Source organism: Seriola aureovittata, chromosome 2 (genome assembly GCF_021018895.1).
Source record: "Seriola aureovittata isolate HTS-2021-v1 ecotype China chromosome 2, ASM2101889v1, whole genome shotgun sequence".
Classification (NCBI taxonomy): domain Eukaryota; kingdom Metazoa; phylum Chordata; class Actinopteri; order Carangiformes; family Carangidae; genus Seriola; species Seriola aureovittata.
Window position 1 is genome coordinate 10,383,839 of NC_079365.1, and position 26,707 is coordinate 10,410,545.

Sequence of the window (26,707 nt, forward strand, 5' to 3'; positions counted from 1 at the left end):
TATATATATATAATAGCTGTTGAGATCACAGCGGTGGACCAGCTGCTTGATCGATATTGCCATCCCTACAAAACAAAACAACAAACAAAATAATGGTCAACGGGCACCTCCTTGATGTTAGAGGTAGAGGTATGTAGGCCATGAGAAAGAAAGGCTAGTGCACGTGGCAGCAGGGCCACAAAGGGTCAGGGCAGAGGCCTGTTGTAAACGCAACAATGGTGACAGGCATAGAATATCTCTTTAAAGTCACCATGTTAAGAAATTTTATAATTATGACACCTTTCTAAAATTATTTTGACAAGTTTATAATTGTAGAAAAAACAATCTCAATCGTCAGTGTTGGTGGTTTCAAGCCGAATAAGTAAGAGTGAATAGTTTGCCTGGGTTAGTGTGCAGAATGACAAGCAGTACAAATGGTTTGCTTGAATTCTGCAGGCTCCATCAGAATGTAAACAAACAAAATGTACATTTCCTAACCAGGTATCCTTACTGATAATTGAGACTTTAATTTCCACCTCTCATCAACGGCAGAATCCCATTGGACGCTCATTTGGGGTCAAAGTTCAATTTAGCAGAACTTTTGCTAGAAAGCCATGCACATTATCTCCAGGTCAAAACCCCCTGGGGAGGGGTGTCATTTTTTTTTACTTCCACCAGGAGTCGCCAAATTCATAAATTCCTACAAAGGGGAGATTTAGGTCAAATTCGTTTATAAAAATTAAAAAAAGGCCATTTGGAAATTCCAAAGTCGCATTTTTGAACCTAAGATTGTGATGCCATCACTGGTCAAAATGTATGACATCAGTATGCCTGTATATACAGTCAAATGTATAGTAAAACAAAACAATCAGTCAAATGCTTTAGAATAATTTATTAGGATTTTAAAATTGAAATTGTCAGAAAAAAACAAGGAAAAAAAATAAAAGCATTGCTGTAAAGCTTGGCAGAGGACAGCCCAAAACTTAAACTTTAACTGAGCTCATGTAGAGCTACAAGCTCCATTCAAAGCATTGGCCCTTTTCCTTACATCAACACAACAAAAAGACATCATTAAAATCAATATACAAGGGGAACAAGATCTCAAAACAGAAAAATATAGTTCTTTTTTTTTCTGAAAATAAGTCTTAATGCCGCAGAATTATCCACACGTCGTCTGCTATTACCAATAATAGTACTATTTTCATTTGTAAGGTAAAAAATAACTTATTGCTTTATTGTAAGTTAAAAAGTTACAGTGTTGGTGTCCAGCAGTAGTTTTATGTTGTGTCCCAGGCGGTCTGACAGAGGAACGACTGGCTGGATCAGGAAGTTTTCTGCTGTGCTGAACATCAAACAGGCTGCAGCAAGAAGGCTGAACAAACAGCCTGCTTGTTTTTTTTTAAATGTTGAATTTGTTCCAGCTTTCTGACTTTTCCTGCCAGCCAGTGTTGTCTGTACTGAGGTCCTGTATCAGAGCCCACTGGGAGCGAGACCCTGTTCCATTTCTGGTTACCTGCCCAAACCCCCTCTGTTCACCACTACACGGAGCAGCAACTGTATATTAATAATAATATGTCAGTTCCAGAGGAGCACAAATTTATTAAAACTAAATATGAAATGGGAGGGAGGCAGGGGAGAGGAGCAGATGAGCCAAAATGGAACAGGGCAATCTTTTTTTTTTTTTTTTTCAGTACCAAAAAAAGGCAATCGAAATGCTCCTTCGTTGCCAAAAGTAGTTCCATATTACACCTTGATGTATGCGCACAACACTCACTCACACACACTCAGACGCAATCACATGCACCTTCAATAGTGATAAGAGGACAGAACATGACCGTGATGTTTTCTACAATTGCTTCTCTGAGAATGTCCTTCATTTGTTTTCACGGTGGAGAACACCGCATAAAAGAATTAAAAAAAAAGAAAGAAAATAAACAAAAAAACATTAAGAAGTGAATCGCACAAAAAAATATATATAATATTTTCAAAAAAGAAGAAGTCAAGTCAGCCCCCAACCCCGTGAACCCCTGATTTTTCCTGTTTGAAGGTGTTATTCTTCTGTAGTCCATCATCTTAGTCTGGAGTTGTTTTCATGAAGATACAAGAAATCTGGTTCATCATGGTGTTAAAACTATGAAGTCAAGGTTGCTTTTTCGAGAAGCAAAGAAAACAAAGCCGTGACTTTGTAAAGTTTTTGAACTGAATGAATATGCCAGAAAAACTCCCCGGAAGCTCTCGACAGTTATCGTCACTGAGGCGACGCTGGAGCGGACTGGCCAACAACGTACACATATACCATATGCATACTGATAAAAGAAGTGAGATGACCACACAAAGTAGTAGATGACATCCTGCTGTTAACCCTTTCCAAACCAACCAATGGCATGCCAGCCGGTTCAGTAACCCCTCCACCCCCCACCCCTCCACCCCAACGTCTATGTACAATATCTTACAGGAAGACATAAAAACATTGCTTTAAAACCAATTACAGAATAAAATACCTTACAGATTATCATTATTATGTCAATATTAATAACAATATTACAAAGGTTTTGTTTTTAAAGACTACCAAAATATACATTTTAGTTTTTTTCCGTGTTTCCGTGAAGCTTGAGTTTTAAAAAAAAGGACTTTGTTGGATTTGTTCTTCCTTTGTTAAAAATGGTTTTCAGACAATGACCCATCTTGCACGGCTTTTTCTCTCTCTGGTCACATTAGTAACAGCTTTGAAGGATCATGATGAAACGACTTATCACATTGAAATAAAATAATAATAATACAAAAAAAACTCAATAGTCCTCTGTGTCTTTGTCGAAGATGACAAATGTTTCCTCTGAGATTTTTTTTCTTTTTTTTTTTTTTTCAGTTTTTCTTTTCTCAGCTTCAAAAGAAAGGATAACAGTGGGTGGAATCTAGTTATTAGACTACATGAGGACAAAAGAGGAGAGAAGGGGACGTTATGTTGAAGTGAGATTAGTACATCAAAACAAGAGTTCAGGATTTAAAAAGATATTCAGTCGGTGGGTGGAGCCACAGGGACCCAGGAGGGCCCGGTAGAGCCTGTGGCCGGCCAATCAGGTTGTGCCATCAGTGGGCAGCCAGCATTGTGATTGGCTCATCAGCAGAGGAGAAGCCCTCCCATCTTCAGTGACCTGAGTCTTCTCAGTGGTAGCCATTAGTGAACGCAGTAGCAATCAGAGGACCCTGAGGACACACAGAGAGTGACAGAGAGTGAATACTTTCTCTTTGCTTTGTGAATACATAAGTGCATCTATGCATGTATTCAATGTGTGTATGAGGGGGTGTATGTGTGTGTGTCACTTACCCCTAGACCGTGGCCGAACCCTGTGCTAGGGGCAGGGCTAGCGGCGCTGATGTAGCTGCTGACTCCTGAGTCCTGATTGGCTGCAGCATACAGGTCAGCCATTGGTCCAGGGCTGCTGGTGCCCAGGAAGCCAGCTGTGCGTGAAGGGGTGGAGCCTAAAAGACAGAGGAGACAAGTCAGGCTTCAACAACACTAGAGGGCTTTCTACACACACACACACACACACGTCTAAAAATATTCTTTCATTTGTCCAAGCAGGCTATTGTACAACCTCTACCTAAGGCAAGTTTACAAATATGCACAAGTAGACACATGGGTTTTTCTCAACATATCTCATACACACTCTCTCTCACACACACACGCACACACACACACACACACACACACACACGTACCTCTAACTACTGCTGCTGCTGCGGCTGCTGCCATTGGTCCATATGCAGTCAGCGGAATGGCTGAGGATTAAAGACAAACCACATTGTTGCACACACAACTCACTGTGGATCACTCTCATATCAAATCATAAGCAACAAACTACAGCTCAGTGTCAACATCTGCTCACACATCTGTCATCTGATTTCAATCCAACTGGTGGAGGGGGTAAAATCCAAAAACCAACTGCATCAACGAAATAAAATAACATCAAAACACACTGAACTTTAGTCTCTTTAACCATGGAAAAAATAATGTTACTGAGTAAAACAAGGAGGATGACGTTTCCAAATAAAGAGGCAAGTACAACTTAAAGCCATTAGATGGCAGTATAAAGGCAGAGCTGCAGGAGCTGCTTGTAGATCAGAGGCCATATTCACAAAATATCCTAAGGCTACATGTGGGACTCATAAAAAGTTCAAACTTTAGGACTCGGATGAGAGTTATTCACAAATCATTGTAGCACTAAAAGCAGGTCTGTTTCTGAGATAAGTTCGAGGCGTCCTGCAGAGTCATGTGTTCCCAAAACCTGCTCACAATCAGTCAAATACTGCAGATACTTTTAAATGTATATTTTGATGTACGGTTAAGAATCAAATTACCTATCAACAATGATGTGAGAATGATGCCTCAAACAAAAATGTATTAATGCTACTCAGAGCCACCATTTGTGGATCACCAAATGAAAAAAATAAATAAAGCAGATTTTAATATTGAATATTTTACTGTTTCATATGTGAAATGTGTAACATCAATTCCCATTTCAATTTGTTATCTTATTTACATTAAATTATTATTTAATTTCTTTTTAATTAAATGTAATTTCTAATTTAATTTTTACCCCTTTTCCCAACACCATCTCTTAGTTTGGGAGTTCAGTCTGTCAAAGTCATTCTCCTGCTCTGAGCTTTAGACACTTTGTGAACATGACCCCAGGATTCACAGACAGAAAGCTCATTGGAAGTTTAAAGGATCATTTGATGCCACAGCATCACAGATTTCTTTAAAGATGCGTTTTCACAACGACTGAAAAAATAAAATACCCTGGAAGGATCAAACAAAACTACAAATACTTTCTACTCATTTTATACCCCCGAGTGAAATGGTTTATTGTTACAGTAAACTACCTGATTATTCTTATCACAAGAACAGTCACTTTGCATAAAGCCAAAAGATATAGTTTGACATTTTGGGAGACACACTCAGATGTTCAGACTGAAACTCTCATGTCTGTACGAATCTACACCTCATATCAAATGTAAAACAGGAGTAAACATTACAATGAAAATGCAGCCTTAAACGTGTGAAGCCAAACTGATCCTTGGTCAGCGAAGCTTTAGCTTTTACAGTACGTCTATGAAGATTCTGTCATCCAGGTTTACTGTATTTAGCAGCAGTGACACCAAACGCACAGCAGTTTCATTCCTACTCTCTGTTTCTAAATATCCTAAATGTTTTTTTTTTCTCTCGGGGCCCTTGAGGGAGTGAGAAACCACTGACCTGCCAGCTCAGGGGGGTGGGATGATGTCAGGAGGGGGGTCCTCTCTAAATGGAATTCTAGAAACAAAGAAGGTCGAGAGAGAGAGCGCTTTTATAAATACAGTCACCATCCACCAGCCAGACTACAAAGCCACACAAACACAGACATGCAGTCACAAGAGAACGCTAACATGGACGCACAAGCACAGAAAGTTACAAATCCACGTTGAGGAAGGGCAGGAAGGTTGGAGCAAAGGAAAAGGAGGGGCGACACAGCCAAATGAATGGGGGTTACATAAGTAGATAAAATAAACACAGAAGAATATAAGAGGAAAACAGGCAAATATCACAAATCAAAGCACAGAGATCAACATTTGAGATTTGAAACGTGAGGAGATATTTTAGAGGAGGAAGGTTTCAAACAAAAACAGCAAGAACACTTTAAAAATCAAACTCTAAAAATCCACAAGCAGCCAAAGACTCTTCTGAGATCAAGATGGTATTAATCTTATATGTGTGTGTAATCCACATGGGTCTTGTAGTTCATACACATTTCATGACCCCGGTGCTCACAGCTGAATCAACTATGTGCCGCAGCCTGTATCCTTTTAGCCTGTCCTCTCTCTCTGTCCGCAGAGCTATACAGTGTGAACTCGGTGTAATGTGTGGACAGACTTACCCGGGAACTGATAAGTGTAACCGGGCGCAATTCCAGAGTAACTGCGACTGGTGTAGGTAGCAGTCTGAAAACCTGGGTAGCCTGTTAGAAAGGGAGAGAAAATCATTGGTTTTGTTAATTTGGCTGGATAAACATACATGAAGACGAACTTTTTGAAAGAATGATCTGTTGACATAAAAAACAATGAGCACACGGACACTAAACCATCGGCATGTGGTGAATTCAATCTCTTTTTAGCTTATACTGTGAGAAGCACCTATATAGGGCACCTACTTTTACCTAAAGACAATTTGGTTATTAGTATTAGGATTTTTGTCATATTCATTTTGAAAATTAGTGAGTCAATACAATTGGTCCCTCGATTGTGCAACCATATATTCACATGCTGCAGAGAGCTTTAGCTGACCAATCTCCCATCAGCCATTTGTGTCTGCGCTGATGCAGCAAGTATGCTAAGTATCCAAGGCATGTGATGTCACGAAACGTACATTATCGTTAAAAGTATGAATTACATGATATTTAGGTGTGTAGGTTCTCTTTTTCTCTTTCTGAGTTCATTTCAATCAGAATATTTTGAGTTTAAAATGAAGCTCTGGATCAACTCATCTCATGGGGACATATGATTAAAGCATATTATCGTCATAATATATTTTTCCCTCGTATTTCTGCAAGGGTCAGGGTCACCAAAGACCAATTACGACAAACCGAACCTGACGTGATTGACTTGAGACTATGACGACAACAGTACAGTACAATCTCAAATGTCCAGTAGAGGGAGCCAAACAGCAGCAGATGACACTAGTGCAGCACTCAGTTTTCTTCTCTCAATGTCTCTTTGGAGTGGTATTTTACTCCAGTGTGTAGAACTGTGTCGCCCTTCAGTGTGTGACCTCTAAATTTTAAATACATCATTGTTTTGTCCACTGTAGATGTGCACATTGAGAATCAGCTCAGAGAACATTATCAAACAAATAAAGAATTTTAGATTAAGTCAGATGGATTTTTTTTTCAACAGTACATGGATGAAATCAAGAAATACTCCATGTGAGGAGGCGTAGAAGACACTGTTAACATGATGAGTTATATTGACGTGGAAAGAGCACTAAAGTGGTCTAAGGCTAAATTTATCACACATTAACGGTGCTGCTCTTCAGGTGAGATCAGCAAGATAATGTCCAGAAAGTATTATAACTGAGCCTCTGTCAGATGGCCATCAAACTTTTCTTTTGGTCTGTTTAAATTGGCCTGTATTTTGGAATAATAATTTGAATTTTTGACATTGTTTCCAGTAATAATTCAAAATACTCTTTAATTATATGATTAAACACATTAGTAATTGTGACATTATGTAAAAATTTATTTCATAAAATGGACATTTCAGTGTTTATGTTGTGTTAAGCTTCTGCTCTAAACCACAACTTCATTTATATTGATTTGGGATCTTACCCAGCATGCCAATGCCCAGCATAAAGGCGTCCATCCCATAAGGCATCACTCTGGAGCGGCCTCTGGCTGAGCCTGTCGGCGTCATCACCTCTTTGGGCTGGGCTTTCTTACATTCCACCTTAAACATAGGAAGGAAATGTTCATTTAATGTTAACTGATACTCAGACTCATGATTCATAAACTCCACATTTTACAACACTGCTTTAGAAAACTAAATGCAGCTCAAGCAGATCCTTCTAACATAATAATATAATGTTTTGGATCATTTAGTATATGACATAAACTGAACATGTATTGGAGATTTAATCATCAAATATCTTTTAGTTATTATATTGAAACCTCTAGGTTGATGTGTACCATTTTGTTGTTGATCTCGTGGAAGTGGATCTCACACACTTTCTCCACCACGTCTTCATTCTCAAAGGTAACAAAGCCAAAGCCTGGAAGACACATAAACACACATTTATTCCAACACGTGACCTCTCTGATTGTTCATGTTTGTGATGTTTGTGTCCTGTGGTGTGTTACAAAGACATATGTAGAAGAGACCCCAAAGCCCCATTTCTCAGTAATTATACCCAAGAAGAAAATGTTGTAAAAGGAACTGAATTTTTATTTCTAGTAAGCGTTAAAGAAGCAATATATTTATAGAATTTTACTGGATCCAGCATCCAGCAAACTCACAGCTCTGGATATGAGCCGATAATATGACTGTTAGGAGAGATGAGATCAAATCTTGCAGCAGAGCACAAGATTGTAAAGGTCGATTACATGGATACAAAATTGACAAGTGACTGCAATCCACCCTTCAATATGCTCCTCTGCCTTGCCTAGCAACCATTCCTAATGCAAGCAGCTGACAACATCAGTATGAGCCTGTCAGTCAGGTGTTGGCATCATGGAGGAGCAGGGATGGGATGGGGCGTGGTTCACCAAAAGCTGAGCCCAGATTTACTGTCCTCTACCAATGATCACACCCACTTCCTCTAACTCTGGCCGACTCTTTTCCTTCTCCCTCTTTCCTCACTTGTCTCATTAAGTTACATCCTCGCCTGCAAGCATCCTGACCCTGTATCGCGACCCTCAGCGGGCGCTGCAATTCTGACTCACTGAGAGAGGACAGAGATAAATTGAACAGGGGGAGGCCAAAGAAGAGGAAAGACAAAAGACTGTGATTTGAGAAATATTCTCGTTTTTTTTTTTTGTTTTGTTTTTTTTGTTGTTGTGGAGAATCACCTACACTCTTTCGTTCATGAGGACATGTTCCTGGGTTTGTCACTTAGTATACCAACACATTTTAACATAACGTGTGACTATAACTACATACCTCTGTGTCTGTTGGTTGTTTTGTCAAACATAAGCATGGCATCATCGACCTGTGAGAACAAAGCAAAGAATAGATGAGCTACGACATACAGTATTAATGCACGCACACACGCACACACACACACACACACACACACACACACACACACACACACACATCATTACACAGCATGGGGTGCCATTGTCCCTCTTTAGCATTGGAGTAAGAGGGTAAAGCAGATGGAGAGGGTGGAGGGGAGAGAGGGAGGGGTGACAGGTGACAAAGGAGAAAAGAAAAAGAAAGAATGAGAGGCAGCAAGAGGAAGAGAGCGATGGGGAAACGGGAGGGAGCTGTATAAAAATAAAATGAAATACAATCTATCAACGTGAAAAAGAAGTGAATGTTCCCTGTTCATGAGGCACTGGAGGAAATTCTTTCCCAGTCTTTGCTCTGTCTCTGTCCCCCCCCCCCTTTCATTCGTTCACCCTTGCTGTCTTTCTTTCCCTCACCACAAAGTTTGCTATTCCCATGGAGACCCTGTAAAGAATTTCAATTAGAAGAACTTGCCCCCCTCCCACCCCCCACCCCAACTCATTTCAATGAATAGAATGGAGTGAAAAGGGGAAAAAGAGAGGGAGAGAAAGCATGTGACAGAGAAAGAGAGAAAGCGAAACAGTGATGAATAATGGGGTGATAAAAAAGATAGACGGGAAAGTTTTGATAGAGGACAGAAAATCTGTCAATGAATATTTTGGATCAGAGAGTAGAGAACAAAGTGAACCGGGGTCTTTGTCAACATGCTCTCCTTTTATTCTGCTTCTCCCTCCACTTTCCTTTTTGCACTCACTCCACTGCCCTATTCATATTCCTCCTCCTCCTCCCCCTTTCCACCCTCTTTCCTCCCTCCCTTCACTTGTCCTTCACTGGCAGGAAAGTTAGCAGCTTCTGCTCGAGCTCTGACGGCATGAGGAGGGAGGCAGGGAAGCCAAGGCCTGGGATCACTATAGAAATAACTTGTGTTTTCTGTTAACCAGGAAAAAAAAAAGAAAAAAAATACAAACAAAAAGAAAACTATTACGAAAACATTCACAAAAATCTGCAAAACAGCCTTCACACATGGAGACAAGTGGAGTATGACTACATTGCTATTTTCATTAGGCAGCAAGCACTGAAACTCAAACCAGTGTAACATGAGTGGCAGAGGCCTCTGGATGACCAGGCCATCCGATTTCTAACCTTTACTTCAGATCACACACACACACACACACACACACACACACACGTCTTGCAGTCTGATTAAGATTAGATCTGTGCATGTGAAAAAGTTGATTTTTTTCTTGTCAAATGATGAATATGGAGAGGATCAAGGTTCCTTCCACAGCCTCCCTGACCCTTTTAACTCTCTTCCTTGTCAATGTTAGCTTGGAACACACACACACACACACACACACACACACACACACAAACAAACCCCCTCCTCTTTCTGTCCTTCATTCAGTTTTTATCCCCCTATGCCGTGAACCCTTCCGGTCGTCCAAACCCAATGACAGAGCAGAGAGCCAGGGAACAGGACAGTAAGTAGACAGCTGCAGGCCAACATGTTATCATAAGAGTAGAGTTACATGCACAGCTAGCCATCCTGTTAGCATTAGCAGCATCTATTCTGGAGGGTTGGTTAGCACGACTGGTCAGAGGAGCTTTTGAGTTGTGCCGCTCTGAGGCCAAATTTTTTAAGCCACAAAAAAGCTAATGTGCTGTACGGTCAAGCTAATACGGTTAGCCTAATTGTCCTCCACGAGAATACAATGGTGTGCTGACTTGCAAGCGATTCTGTCACGTGTGTGAGCTTATGCTGTGGTCGCACACCAGCCCCTTGCCCTTGCCAAAACCAATAAGAAGACGATCTCCAATGTCCACTGCCCAGGGTGCTGTAAGACAATCTGATTGGATAGCTGTGGGGGTCTGAGATTGGCTTAGCAGCGGCTCAGTCGCTAACTACTCAGCATGCATGCAGAGAGTGAAGAAAAGTTAAGGTCATATTCTCATGAAGTTCTGACATTCTCAGATGTACCGAGACCAGGGTTAACTGTGCAGCTTTCAGAGCGCAGCATTAAAAATATCCAGTTTTTAGTGAAGCATACAGTTATTGTCGGACGAACAAGTGTTTGCTGGCAAGTCCATTACACTTTTTTTTTCCAAGATTATGAAAGGTGGCATTTACATTTTTTCCCCGCTGTCTCCTCACATCTCCCTCTTTCACTCTGCAGCCATCCCTCTCTCTAAACAGGCCAGCAGACAAAGTGTTCAGTCAAGCCTCCTAATCGCCAGCTCACATGGGTGAGTGGAGTCCCAACTTTTCCCGTCTGCCCTGTCCACATGCTGCACTTTTCATCTTATCCACTTCTTCCTTCCTTCCACATATTCTCTCGTTTTATTTTGAAAGAGTTTAAAAGGAGGGGGGGGGGGTTTAATGGTAGTTTTTTTTTTTTTTATGTAAGGCACTTTCAGGAATGTGGTACCGAGAGGCAGGATGAAAGGCTCGAAAACAGGGATTTCCTTAGGATTAAACATAATTGACTGTGTGACCAAAATGCCTGAAATACTAATTATCAAATTACCAAACTGCATGCCTGATTTCCAGTTTAAAACACATTTCTCTGATCCACACAGGCTCTACATTCAGCGTCACCGTCAGAAAGAAGGGAGGTGTTCTCAGCTCTCCACCAAGTTGAGGGGGGATCACAAGACCTCCACCTCAAGATTCAGACTTATTTCTCATACAAACATGGCTGCTGTGGTCTTATTGGCCCACCGACATTTAGCAACAGGAGCTCAGATTTGTTCAGTTAGGGAAACCACACATAAACACATGCCTTTGACGCCTCGGTTTGGTCCAAAACACCTGATGTGTCAACTAAGCCGCCATTTCTGTCCAGTCTAATGAAGTTTGCGTAGGTGTGCTTTCAGAAGTATCCTTCAAAAAAATAAACTTCAGCACGTATCAAAGAGTTGCAGAAAATGCATAGTGCATTCTGTGTTTTCCTTTGCAAGGCGGTGCCACAGTATGAAAATAAACAGGGCACTGACTCCTACTCCATCCTAACCTGCACCTTGTAACCAGGCTCAGATAATAAACAAGAAATACCTCCTGCTCAGCAGGAATGCACTGTGGGATTGGCGCTATCCATGATACAGCTTTGGTCTCACGTGTCCAAACAGTCCAAATATCCCCTCATCCTGTGGAGGGAGTGTTGTCTTAGATATGAGTGTCCGTAATCACCAGGGAGAACTGATTCGGCACAGTGCTGCAGCCATTTTAACGCAACGCACTCAGGAAACATGACACATGTCACAACATCCACTTTACAATGAGTTGGTCACACGCGTAATCCAGGCAGAACAGGATTCACGACCCAGAATTATAAAGACATTATTTAAATTTAAAATAGCACCTGAAATATGGTAATACCCCAAACACGAGTCAGAGGCCAACTGAGAGAAAAACACAGCCAGACACGAGGCAGAAGGAGCTTCGTGCTGTTAATTTCTTCCAACCCATTAGGCCTACATCCTGAAGCAATGCTCATTTCAGACAGTCCTGCTCACCAAGAGCAGCCAAACCACACACTTCACGTTTTTGACAAGTGGATCACTGGCTGTGAGTCTTACTGTCTGTCTGTATCAGGACAAATGTATGCAAGCTCGCCTCCCTTCGCAGCCTCAACGATAACACTGTCACACTTTCATGCACATACACACAAACACACACACACACACACACACACACACACACACACACACACACACACAGACACACACACACAAACACACACAAGCACGCACACCCCTCTTTCCATTCATGCAAATACACACTTCTCACGCATTTTTTTAAAGGAAACAAAAAAACATTGGATTACAGCAGGACAATGGGCAAAAGCAGGTCACCACGGCAACAAGCTGAGAGGGACTGGAGCAGGGTGTGTGTATGTGCGGGATGGGAGGGGAGTTGATGTCTGATGTACTGATTTTGGGTAAGGTGGGGGGCTGTTACAGGAGCAGCTGTTGCATTTGATTAGTTAATACTGAAGAGCCTGAACTCCACTCAAACGCACTCCCAAACCCCCCGAAGTGTTGTTAGCTAAAAAGTAACCCAACATTTCATGCACGATAGTTACTTCCATACATTTATGGCCCATCAGATTGGTGTTTTTCCCTTTCATAGCCACTTTTCTTCCTCACTATCTCAACATTCCTCCTTTTCTCTGCCCTTCAACCCTTTCCGAGTTCCCCTCCCTCTCTCTCCATGGGGGGTTTCTTCTTCCCTTTCAGTCCCCCGCCATCTCCCTCTTCTCTTCCCCTCCTCTCGCCGCTTTTTCTCTTCCTCCCTCTCCCCGTCCACTCATCTGTCTCCACAGCATGTGTTTGCCTTTCACCAAATTTCATTCAAAGGAGCTGAGCAGGACAAATGTAGACGGTAAAAACACCAAGATGTGATCGGAAACAGCTAACAAAAGAGATAAACTAACAAACTAACTCATGCTTTAGTTGGCAGAGCAGATCATCAGATCATCAATGACCAGACGGCTTTTTCTTTCTTTTCTTTTAATTCTTTCTTCTTTCAGTCCTGTCTTTCACTTTCAGCGTCTGGCCTTTTTCTCACCACCTTTTCTCTGAAATTAGATCCGTTTTGCACTTTTTGTCACGCATCGACTCAAGTGAAAGGGGGAAACTGAGCAAAACAAAGGGTGTAAAACAATCATTTCTTTGTAAATGTGCAGAGAAAAGATGAAATATATGAAAGGGACACAGTCAAAAGATGAGTATAATTTATCAAAGGTCCATTAGAGCAGTGATTCCTAACCAGGGGAACTTGCTAGTGGGTATGTGGCAAGACTGTGGAGTAGCACAACTAATTTGATAAAACAGAAATTTGGATTTGATTACAAAATGTGTGTCCACATATTGAGTCAGTTATGACATCTAAACACCACTAGATGCAACTAAATGTGCATGAAAACTAGTTAGTAAGCGGGTAGGGAACCGAGAGAAACGAATAATAGTTAGCTAATAGATCAATGATTGAAATAGCTAAAAGTAATGGTCATATAATGGATATAGTTTGCGTATGGTAATAGATAATTGGTTCAACAGTCAAACAGTTAAAAGGAAAATGGTTGAAGTAATTATCCTAAAAGTAATATATAAAATTGCTAACTAAAAGTAATGATGTATCCATTAGCTCAAATAGCTAATGGATAAATGATTGAAATAGCTTATGTAAAAAGGAAAAATGGTTGAACTATTTAGCTAACAGTAAGCTAGCTAATGGATAAATGCTTTAAATAGCTAAAAGTAATGGATAAATAGTTGAAACATTCAGGTTCTGCCAAAAGTGGAAGTAGTACGAATGCAAACTTAACCAAACTGAACCAAAATGACCAGACAGTGTAGTAATTATTTTATCCACTTTTAATCCAGATTAAAATCAATTCAAATGACCACATCTGTAACGCAACGGCTGGTGACTGTAAGGGGACACCAGAAGGAAAAAAAAAGGTTAGGAGCCACTGCATTAGAGAGTCTGAAAGACAGGAGCTTGTCACAGAGCGTGATGGCTACAAATAGATACCAGATTTGTGTATAGTTCACCTTTCCAAACTGGTCGAAGTATTGCTTCACATCTTCGATGGTGGTATTGACTGACAGCCCTCCGACAAAGATCTTCTTTGTCCTGGTCACCAGCTAGCAAGAGAGAAGAAGAAGAAGGCATCGTTTACCTCTAATCACATTAGGCAGAGGGGAAGATGCCTGTGATAAAGAGACTCTGTGTTTGTTGGTGTTTATCTAATCTCAGAGGTTTCTGAAAGCTCTTCTGAGCATTCAAGCTAATTCAGTTCGGTTTAAGTCTGTCGCTCTTTTACATGTAGAGCTCAAAGGTGTGTGTGCATGTGTGTCTACAGTGCTGTGTGTGAGTATTCATTCATGTGTGAGCCAGGACAGACACAAGCACATGTGTGTGTGCGTGAGATGTTGGCTGCTGATGGTCGGGGTGCTGGGGTGTGGTGGTGTGTGGGGGTGGGGTGGGGTGGGCTCAGGGTACGGGGCCACGATGTCAGGCTGGACATGTGGATTGCCGCTCCTCTTTTGTCACGTGTCTGACTCTAATCCCAGCCAACCAGAGCTGAGTGATTAGGGGTGACACATGACATCATCACTACTCCTTGCCATTAACCTCTTCATGGTGCACTCACCTTAGGCTGGGCCCGGCGGGGAAACGCCACTTTTGGGTCGATCTGTAGGGGAGAGATGAGATAACAAAGTCTTAAAAATTCATAATAGTGGTTTTTACAAATTTTATTGTAATGACATACATATTTAAAGAAGGCACTGGTGTGAATTTGATTGCAGTTATGATGAGTGATGAACTGTGATGATTGTAGTAGGTCGGCACTACTGTATTACAGATAGTTAGGAGATTCTATTAGAAATGTGCAACAGTCATGATTTTAACCCTTGTGTTTTATTGACATTTGTTTTATGTCATCATTGTTTGAGGTCTCGCAGAACCCAGTCAGGTATCTCTAAAAAATAATACATGTAAAATTAACCAATATTTTTTTTCAAAAGTAACCAATTAATATATTTTTCTTTCCATCTACTTTCTGTACAAAAGTATTCAAGGGGTAACCCTTCCCTTTGACACAAACTGGGCTTGGCTTACACATTTTACAAAAGCAAGAATTACACCTAATTACTCAGAATTATATGGGTCATGCATTAATGAATATACACATTTCTTTAGCTTCCCAAAAAGTCATTCATGGACAAAGAGATGTACAATATATTATCTACATATGATTGGGATCACAAATAGACCCATTGAAGCCTGTTTTAAAACTCCAACAACAGAAATCCAATTAGACTTATTTAGGATTTGGCAGCAGTAGTGATGTATAAAAAGAACTGTCAACACCAATCAGACACGTAGAGCATATGAAAATCCATTGCACTTAACCATGCTTTAAGTTTGGGATCTCTAATACCCCACAGTAGAAATGCAGACTTTTCAACACGTCATCGTTTCAAAATATAAGAAATTCTTAAATGTCATGAGGTATCAAGCTGATCAAACAATGTAAAATATGTTTTCTGAGCAGTTACAGAGGGCCCTGGATCTCCAGGACCCCAAACAGATATAAAGCTTAAAAAGGGGTTAAACAAAAATCAGTGTTCAAAACAAGTGTTCAAAACAAGTGTTTTTCATGTTCCTTCTGAGTCTTGGAGGGACACCATGCTTAAGTTTCTTTAACAGAGACACAAAATCTCTACCTGCTCCGGATATGTTAGTAGCTGATCCTGTGCTTGTGCAAAGTGAATTTCCCTCTGGGCATCAATGAATTATCACACTGTTAACAAACCAGAATTAGTTATTACACTGAGCCTCTAAGTCTGAACCATCTGACGGCCTACAAGTCCAGAAATAGAACGTATGCAAATCTGCGAGTATGTATAGTAGATCCTTGTTTATGCGAGCCCCAAAAAATCCAAACACACCAGCCAAACAAACAGACGTAGGGAGCAAAATACACAGTCAGACGTGAATACGTACATTCTCTGAATTGTGTGTTGAGACACAACTAAATGTATTTTAGACATTTCAGGGCAGTGTGGAATCCAAAATGAGCATTTAATATTCTGAATATATTTCTGATGGATATATATATTTTTTAAATCTCACAAATCCAGACAACCCCCATTTTGGATTAGCGAGATTTGACTGTATCCATATTTCTCCTCAGTGGAATGTCTCAGCAGTGGTCAAGGTTACAGATAAAATTAGAAGCAAATGAGTTTTGAATGAGCTGGCCTTTAATAATGCTAAATATGCAAAGCCTGGCCTGGCATTTTAAATTTGTGTGGAATCTCATGTTATTCTCACTCAAGCCAACGAGAGAGATGATTTTAGGTCACAGGACCTTGTGGTGTATTATGGTCTTAGAATTCCATCTTTGTTCTAATAATTGGATGTGTGAAGCAAGACCCCTTGTGTCTCACACAGCCGCTGTCAGAGGTATTGAATTGATATTGGCAACTAAAAGGAGCCTATCAAATAGCCAGAAACAAGTACTTATAATATGAACAACACACACAATGCAAGGGAGTGCATTGATTCAATATTCACACTATCCTTTCATCTCTTTCCTGCGATAATTCCCTGCTTCTGATGACAAATCTACAAATATTCTACGAGGACCTTTTAAGTGCCACAGATTTCCCGCTGCTTCGAGGGCACAATGCTGTGTAACTAAGATGCAGCTGCAGCGTCCTTGGAAAGGATCGCAGAAGGACTTTGCACCTTGAAGAGGGACACAAAAACGAGAAGAGTCACGTCACCTCCAGCTGGTCTGAGCACAAAGACAAAGGTGACAAGGACACGCAAAGCCACCAGTGACTATCGGCAACAGCAGTGCAACAGCAGAGTGCACTCACAAACAGTGGAAACGCAGCATTTCTTACTCGACCTGCCAAATATAACATAATAGATGTGTGGCGTATGTACCACGTGGTTTTCTCCCTTTAACAGAAATCAAAACGATAAGAGAGCAAAAGATAAAAAGCGCTGTAAATGGCAAGTGCAGAAGCAGCCGTCTCTATCTACTACAGGTCTTTGCAGTACAAGTAGTAGTAGCAGTCCACCTGTACCATTGAACAAAACCGTTTTTAGATTGGGCATTTATTTTATGGCATAAATCCAAAAGACAAGCAACATTAGAGAAAGGAGAAGCTGCAGTGACCTCTGAAGCATAACACAATGACAGAATCACAGTGGAACACTGCTTCACCACATCATCATTAAATATTGCATTGTGTCACTTTCTCTTGTGTGTATTTTTTATTGTAATAAGACTACATAACAACCTAACAACACATCCTAACTTAACAAAGCAGTCCTTGGGTAAATGCAGACAACATGGCTGGTGTTTCCTCATACCTGAAAGCACTGAGGGGTAACAGCCTCTTGTGTTCAGGTCAGCCCACCTGCCTTTAACTGTCTTAACAAGACTAGAGTACAGGAGCTGCCCTGAGGCGATTATATGGCAGATTCACAGACCATGAGCTGACAGTGACAGCGGTGAGAAACCAACTCTCACATTCGACACAAGGCTGCAGTCACGTACCAATCACCACGGTGAACTCAGAAATATATTCGCAACAAAAAACTATGTTTCTACAAACACAAACATCCAACAGCTTTTACACTGATTTACCTGCATGAGGTGATAAAATTTAGTCTTAGTCAATGCACATTTGTAAGATCCATGTCCTCTTCAATTCACGCCGCCATTTCTACATTAGGAGTAGGTGTATCAGTATATGCATATTATTACAGATTTGATATATATTGTGATATTTTTTGTTGAAACTCATTTGAAAAACTGTTTATGGATAAAATAACTGGACGTTAATTATTTGGCCTAGCAAATTAAATACCTGACAAATACATAGATACGCCAACACACTGATACAACAATCTCATTGATACAACATCAGAAAATCAGAGATATTAAAGACACAGATACCATAATACAAACAATATAAAATATCTAAATCTAACTGGTATATAGCATAAAATTGCCCACCCATACTACACATGTTGACAAAGCACCAATATTTTATAGCTTTTAAATGATCAGAAGCTCTTAAAAAAAAACAGCCTTAAAATATAGAAGGTTACCAACTAGACTAGGTTAGGCCTAATGAAATATCTGTAGTAGTGCTACTACAGCTACAGTCATGCCATGCGGTTAAAAAAAATCATTCCACTTCAGCGAAGTAACAGAACATATCTAACGTAATTTCTACATCTGGCTGTACCCAGAGGAAGGCTATAATAAATGAAAACTAAAGCATCTATCAGACTGGCAGATTAGCCTCGAGGAAGACAGATAGGCCACAAAGCAAAAAGTGAAATGACTTAGCCAGGTCACTGTTTGCAACACTCAGAAATAGCTCTTCAGAGAGGCTTGACATTTGAGAAGTGGCTCTGCAATGTAACAGCCTTAATCAGACTGGTGAAAATGTAACTACTCATGAATAATGGTAAAGCCTTTCTAGGAAGACAAAAAGTTGTTCTTCCCAGACTGAGACAGAAGAGTTATGACTGAGTGTTCACGAAATGGTCTGACTAACATCCTGCTTCATGACATCCAACCTCCGCTCAGTCTAAGCAGCATAGTGACGGCAGAGCCTACAATATGATTTTAGTGGTTTAGCTTTTAAGGCTAGACTAATCTACGACCAATAGTCACCTCACGTGGCCCAGCACGTCCACCAGTGTTACAAACTGGAAAAAAAAAACAATAAAAAAAATGGTGTCAAAACAATAGATAGATAGGTAGAGAGAGAGAGAGAGAGAGAGAGAGAGAGAGAGAGATAGAGATAGAGAGAGAGCAAGAGAGAGAGAGAGAGGAGGTGGAAGAGAAAAAGTGCGGGGAGAAAGAGAAGGCATTCATTTGGAAAACAGAGTCAGCCCATGAGAAAGTGGGCCTGTCCAGTGTAGCGGTGCAGCGGGGCCGTCCCAGCAGGCAGCCCCTCTGATTCCATTAATTAACAGGACAAAGAGTACAAAACAGATGGGCCCGTAGAGGAACTGGGGCTCCCGTGCTACCCCCACAGGCACACACACATACACACATACACACACTCACAAGCACCCACACAATGTAGCATAAACATAAACACCAACACATGTATACAAAGTGACACATATATGTAATTATGTAGGCAAATATGCGGAAATATACACATATATCCACCTCTTCCAAACCAGTAGCAACACATGTATAGCCATAATGTGTCAAATCACATACAAACATTCAATCTCTGACACACTGGCCAACCTGCCAAGACATTCTTGCAACAAAATGGCACCCACGTTGATAAAAAAAAAAGGCACCACAGGCTGCCCCATTATGGCAATATAATCAATATAAAGCTAAACAAAAAGCTATAAACAGAAGAAGAGACAAAAGGAGTTGGCATGTCAATGCATGCACACACAGCGAGAGAGAGACTTGGTTTGGGCTCAGGCCAGCAGGGTCAATCTGCACAGCTGAACAATGGCACAGTAATTAGTTAACGAAGCCCACTAATGAGGACCCCCCAACCCAACCCCATCGCTACCCCTGTAACCCTGCTAGAGCGCCTATCCAGGGTGGGCGTGTGCTGCTGTTGTGGTTGTGGTGCTGGTGCGGGTGCTGGTGTGGTGTGAGTTTGTGCACATGTAGCATGGCGAGAGCGCCCTAGATCCACCTCCATAGCTAGTCCAGGCTTTATCCCCGGGTCTGAGGCCGCGCATGGACCTCGGAAGCCCAATCCAGTTTGTTTCCTTCAATCCGATTAGTTGCTTTTCAGATCCATACTAATTACAGCACAGGAGCTGGGCCTCCCTCCCTCTCCTCTCTCCTGCTCTCTCTCTCTCTTCTCCTCCACCTTCTCCATCCCCCTGTCCAGTTTTGTCCACGTCAGCATTAACAACTAATCTCCAGTCAAGAGCGAGGAGCTACTGCTAGCATCTAAGCTCTCCACTAACCAGGTGTTAGACCAGGAGAGACTGAGACAGTAGAGACATTGGCAGACTGTGGTGCCAATGGTCCACCGAGGCTGCTGCTAGCATATGTTGCTACAGTGCACGGCTATAGATGAAAGCAGCTATATTAGCACCATAGTGATGACTACGACAGTACGTTCACAGACGGGTGTGCCAAAAGCAGTAATTACCACCTACTGTGACACAGAGGAGCATCCCTGTTTACTCCGTGTAAAAAATGTTTTAAAAAATAATAATAATAATCTGTGTATTCCTTATTTTTGCCAGCCCCTTCTGTTAATATGTTTTCCTTTTAAGTAATGTTAATACAGTATTACATTTATTTTTATGTGGGGACACTGCCCTTTAAAAAAAATAATGCATCATCACTGAATGAATAAATCATAAGTACTGTCTACTGCACTGTGAAAATGACTAAAGAAATATGTTTATTAATCATAATAACAAATAGTAGCACGCCAAAATCTAAACTCATCCTGCACTAATCCCCGTGAATGAGAAGTAGAAACATTTCAGAGAATATCTGGTCTCAGCTTTTCCTCTTCCCGTAACTGGTCCCAGTAAAGTATTACTCGGAGAAAACAAATACCAGTTGTGCCCTTCTTCTCTGTCCAGAGAAATACAGCAGCACACCACTGCCCTAAGGCCACACTCTGCCCTAACAGGAAATCTAACCTCCGACCAAAACAACAACCTCAACGGAGCTCACTCCAAAAACAAAAGACGACCTCTCATCATTTGTTGAATTTATATTTTTAGGCACACAGGTGTAAACACTAATAATAATGCTAAATCAGCATTTAGCCCCTGGCTTTAGTTTTCTAAGGGTGGATAAGACAATTGTTGATGTAACAGGACTGTAAATGTTTAATACCACTTGTAACCAGTGAAATGGACCTTGCACCAGCTAATGTAGTTTACTTCTCACCCTGTTCATCCTAACACAGCACCCTGTTGCTCTGTTACATCCTTTTCAAACACCTTCCTCGCCTCTCACCTTCCTGCTTCAGGCCTTGCAGCGTCTTTTCTCAAAAACCTAAAGCTCAGCAAAAAAAGAAAAAAATAATCAGAGCATCGAATATTCTTCCTCATTCCAGGGAGGGACGTCTTTCTCATATCTCATGCTGATCAAACAATACTGTGGAGGGAGGGAGGGTCCAGGTGTGAAGCAGACGCAAAGTGCATTGAAAATATGGAAATAAATAAATACAGAAAATAATCAAAAACACAGGTGTTGGAAATGTTACAGAGAGGTTGACACTGGTCCCATAAAGCCAGGCAAGTTATTAAAAATATTCACTCCAACTCCACAGAGTCTGACCCACAGTTGACTCGCAGCTGCAGTGTGTTTTACCAAAAAATTAACTCTTGAAAGGCTTTATTCAAAATCTTTTTCCAACAAAAGTGGAAACCGAAACCGTGTGACCTGATACAGTGGTTGGAGCTAGGAATTAGCTGTTTTGCTGCTGTATAACATTCGGTCATTTTACATCAGTTATATTTTATGAAGCGTCATAGAATTAGGCTTTCAGCGATTAAAAAAAAACACAGCCTGAAGTCATTATTGTGTTTAACTATGTAGCTCTTGCAAATCTCAGATTTGCAAACACATGAAAAAAAAAAAATCCACGCTCTTATTCCCAAAATGGAACGACAAAATGGCAACCATACCCCTGCTTAAAACGCCTGTTTGGATAAGTGGTACCATGGCGTGCTTCCCCCACACAATGCGACCACAACAACCTGAGCAACCAAAGCTGCATTCGGGTCGTTAACATTATTATTGTTTAGCTTTATGCTGTATTTTGGTTTATAATAGGGCAACGCCTAACCCCACCAGTGGCCTGCCAAGCTGAGCCTCCAAAAACCTCTGCCTCCAAACCATCACACAGACACACACACACATGGTCTGACTCTCAAGGACTCCAGCAGTACCTAGTTTTAAGAGGTAATATAACTCACTAAGTAGCAATTTACAGTTGCACAGAATGACTTCCAAGATCACTGAAAACAGTGACAGATCACAAGCAGCAACACTCGTTTTCTAAGATCCATTCAATTCAACACAGCTTTAAACCGTCACACTCGCAAACACACAGATATTATCTTAGTGTCACACACACACACACAAACAAGTATAAAGGTCTTTCATGACATTATCTGTGTGTGTCAGAGTCCTGCTACCTAACCAAGCCCAGTGTCTTAAGTTAATGCAAAATAGCAGAGAAGTTGTTATGGAGACATAAATCCCATCAGGCTGTGCAGTTACAGCACTGTCTCCTGTGGCTGGCGTCACCCCCGGCAACAGGCTTGCTCCAACAGCTAACCAACTCTACCTTTCTCCACCCCAGGGCCCTGCTGCCTTTCTGTGCCACCGATTTTCACTCTCAAATAATCCTATTGTGTGTGTGTGCGAGTGTGTGTACAAGTGGTTAGGACAGGCCACAAGCTGACGAAGACACACCCAGTCCCCATTCCTACAACAAATCTACATGACCAAGACGACAACATTCACACTTTCATAGATATTTAAATTCAGCCTTCAGCAGCTCTGACTTTCTCCAAACTACAAAACACAGGGATTCACACGTGTTTTCAAGTCAACATGCTGTAGGTACATCATGTAGCTCAACACAAAGATATAGTGTGCTCTGACCTCTGTTTGGTAATTGATTTGTCCCATGTAAACACATTTGAATTGTCATGTGTCAGTAGTGTCGGAGGGGAAATCACAGAGAAACTCCAGATCACAGTAGTTGTTCCAACACATCCTCCACAAACCTCAGCCTCTACATCGATATTTAAATCCAACTAAAACTTCCCCTGACATCAGTTTAGGAACCACTGCCACAACTGTTTCCTTTCCTCAAACTTTTTTTTTCCTCTCAAAGTTGCCACTACCAAAACCGGTGCTGTTATTTTCTATGGAAAAAAAAGAAGAAGAAGAAGAAAAAACTTGTGAGCTCTCTGTATAAACCCTGTGAGGGTTTTGCAGGGGCTCCTACCCCATTCAGGTCCCCCAGGTAACCATGGCAATGAAGACCAAGAAAGAACGCTTTCATGTTGGCGCCCTGAACCGGGATTTGGAGGGGGAAATGAGCAGAGAGAAGAAGGAGGAGGAGGGGGCTGCTCCAAAATGCACTCCTCAACTTTACAAGCCATACGGTGGGGAGGTAAAATGCACTGAGGGGGGAAAAAACATGCTACACAGAAACCAGATTGGAAAAGTTACCCACGAGAACTTAGTGGCACCATCCATGTTTTCAAAGGCAGAACTCACCGTTTTGGAATCCAGCTCGTGTCTGTTTTGCGCCAAAACCTTTTCCACACCGGCTTGCTCTGCGTATGTTACAAACCCGAAGCCCCTGTATAAGAAAAACAACTATTCAAGTCCAAACATCAGAATGCAAACTACGGCAGCTTAAACAGCCTCATGGAAGTGCATGGAGATGCATGGGGCATCCAGTGATAGGACGGCGGAGCGCACACGCCTCCTTCTTACCTCGACCGCTTGGTAACGGGATCCCGCATCACCATACACTCCTTCACCTCGCCAAATTTACAGAAGTACTCCTTCAAGCCCTCTGCAAAGGAAGCAAAGGAGGGGGAATACGGTTAAATGGACGCAGGGATGAGAGACGTGTCCTGTACAGGCCCTGGTGAGGTGATGTGCTGGCAGTGGCTGGAGAGAGACAATGGGGTCGGGCGGACCACGTTGTGTTTGTGTCCCTCCAGCCCTCAGTGGTTGTACACGAGCTATCTGGCCATTCAGCATAACAGCCCATTAGGCCCCGCAAACAAAGCTACACTTGGTGACGATTGCTGTTTTGCCACAGCAGCAGCAGCAGCAGCAGCGGCGGCGGCGGCAGTGGGATAATAACACGGGCCATCGCAACAAGAATAAACTGTATTCATGCATCAGCCTGCGCTCATGGGTCTTAAAATAAATGAATGGATGCAGCGGAGTACAACGATAAGGAAAACAACACAAGAGCGGTTGAACCGATATGATCTGAACTTCTGCTTAAACGCCGAATAATCGATCACTTCTACTACAAATGCCCTTCTCTGATATTAACGCTGTAATGAGTGCACAGGAAAAGGCAGACAAGTCGTTGTGTGTGCACGCATTTCCAGTGTTAATCTCCCTGCGTCTCGGCGAGTCTAAATCCTAAGAGCTGATCCTTATTGAATAGAAGGCTTTGATTTAACTATTTACAGTGTTTCTCCTTAACTTCAGGAATCCTGGCGGGTAATGCGGGAGCTATAATTAAGCCAGATGTATGTAGAGGAGAAGAGGCGTAAACAGGAGGCTTTCATTGAGACTTATTAAAGTAGCGTGCGGGACAGCTCACCTTGTGTTGTCTGCCAACTCAGACCCCCGATGAACATTTTGCTGAATGAGAGAAATAGAAGCTGTAAGTCACACAGAATAACACGCGTCTTTCAAGCACAACACAGGCATATTCAATTGGGGGGGGGGGGGAACTGGAGGAATTATGTGTAATATCGCATCAATAAAGTAAGAAGAAAGCATCGGCCATGTTGCGAAGTCACCAATCGGCCAGTCGGGCCGTTATAATCCCCTAGAGGAGGGGAAAAAAGGAGAGGATTTTCCAGATGATGGAGGAGAAGTTGCAATGTGGCCTTCTGGAGGAAAACCGAGATAAATAAACAATCAAGAGGGGGAAAAACAGGCGGAAAGCAGCGGTGCGTCTGTGTCTCCTCCGCTGAGTGGATCCATCCCACACACACACACACATATACATACACACACACACACACACACACACACACACAGCGTGCTTGTCTTTTGTCTCGGCGCGGCTCCGCTCCCGCACTGAACTCAACTAAAGTCCAAGGTGAACTCAAACCGGGCCGAGAGGCGAGCAAAAGGCAGGCGGGCGGGCTGAGGCTGTTACCAGGGGTCGTGGGGGGAGTTGTCCGTGCCGGAGGACAGGCTGCTCTGGCTCCCTTCCGTGTCCATTCTGCTCTCCGCTGGTATATTCCCGCACTGTGAGGCGAGGAGAGGCAGTGAAGCTCCACTGCTGCTGCTGCTGCTGCTCCAGACTCAGGGGCGGGCAGCCGAGGGAGGGAGGGAGGGAGGGAGGGAGAGCGAGGAGGGGGGGGGGGGGGGGGGGGCAGCAGAGATGGGGGTGGGGTGGTTAAAAGGAGGAGGGGTGAGCGACGAAACACACACACACATGCATACACGCTCGGAGAGAGACTCCGCCTCTACCTCGTTTTCCCGTAGCCTACCCCAGCCTCGGACCTCCCTCCCTCCCTCCAGCACGTTGCCTGCCTTTATTCATGCTGCCACTGGCGCTCTCTCTGTAGTGTTTCCCCGCCGTTCATGTCATTGGTTGATCACAACAGCATGGCCCATTAATGCGCTTTGAATGGCTTGGGATCTACAGTAGCTTTTCTCTCTACATTATCAAAGCATCACGACGGAAAATGGATCAGGAAATAAATTCAATGAGCAAAATCAGAAGACTTAAATAACATACAGTGCCAACATTCACTGTAGGTGTCTGTGCAAATCATGTTTTTAATTGTTGACGAATGTCCTGTCCCTTATTAGTGAATGCTCCACATCATTTCTGAGCAGGATTTCAGGTGTTACTAACGGAAAATTATGTCTTCCGGTAGAGCCAGAACAGGCCTCAGGTTAGGCCTCAGGTGAAATGAGGCATCTGTAACCAGGATACTTGCTCCCAACCCATTAAGCCACACATAAATTCAGCTAGTTGGCAGTGGAGTCACTTCTGTAGTTTCAGATTGCATAGAGGTCAGTGAGAGCCTGCTTTCTGACAGGATGTGATCTTATATGATGTTATATAATGTATTTTGATCTGACATGATTTAATGTGATGTCATGTCATGTTATATGATGTAATGTGGTGTCATGTCATGTTATAGTGTTTGATGTAATGTGATGTCATGTCATCTTCTATGATGTGATCTTATATGATGTAGGCCTAATGTGATATGGAGTTATCTTATAGTCTATTGTATAATATTATGTGATCTTACATGATGTAATGTGATGTCATGTTATATGATGTAATGTGATGTCATGTCATCTTGTATGATGTAGGCCTAATGTGATATGGTGTTATCTTATATGATATAATATTATTTGATCTTATATGATGTAATGTGATGTGATGTCATCTTGTATGATGTAGGCATAATGTGATATTGTGTTATCTTATATGATTTAATATTATGTGATCTTATATGACATAATGTGATGTCATATCATCTTATATGATGTAGGTCTAATGTGATATGGTGTTATCTTATATGATGTATCGTGATGTGATCTTATGATGTTATGATGTAATGTGATGTAATTTGATCTTATGTGGATGTTATGCAGTTTAATATGGTATTTATCTTACATGATGCAATGTGAAGTAATATGCTGTGATCCTATATGATATG

The 26,707-nt window shown here is 41.8% G+C and overlaps 1 protein-coding gene across 2 annotated transcripts; it reads right to left on the reverse strand.

Moving 5' to 3' along the window:
* Window positions 1-856: 856 nt before the first annotated feature.
* On the reverse strand, window positions 857-25,337 carry LOC130183780 (RNA-binding protein Musashi homolog 1-like). 2 transcript variants are annotated; one of them, XM_056399470.1, is made up of 14 exons: window positions 25,180-25,337; window positions 24,613-24,653; window positions 23,760-23,841; window positions 23,538-23,622; window positions 14,898-14,939; window positions 14,296-14,388; window positions 8,668-8,716; window positions 7,698-7,780; window positions 7,341-7,458; window positions 5,895-5,975; window positions 5,237-5,293; window positions 3,700-3,759; window positions 3,305-3,459; window positions 857-3,183 (listed from the first exon to the last, which is right to left on the reverse strand). In XM_056399470.1, exons 1-14 carry the CDS (start codon window positions 25,242-25,244, stop codon window positions 3,142-3,144), a joined length of 1,053 nt encoding a protein of 350 aa, XP_056255445.1. In that variant the 5' UTR covers window positions 25,245-25,337; the 3' UTR covers window positions 857-3,141. The 2 variants fall into 2 exon arrangements, with proteins under 2 accessions (XP_056255445.1, XP_056255453.1); XM_056399478.1 differs by lacking the exons at window positions 23,538-23,622; window positions 23,760-23,841; window positions 24,613-24,653; window positions 25,180-25,337 and adding exons at window positions 17,916-17,994; window positions 18,957-18,979.
* Window positions 25,338-26,707: the final 1,370 nt, after the last annotated feature.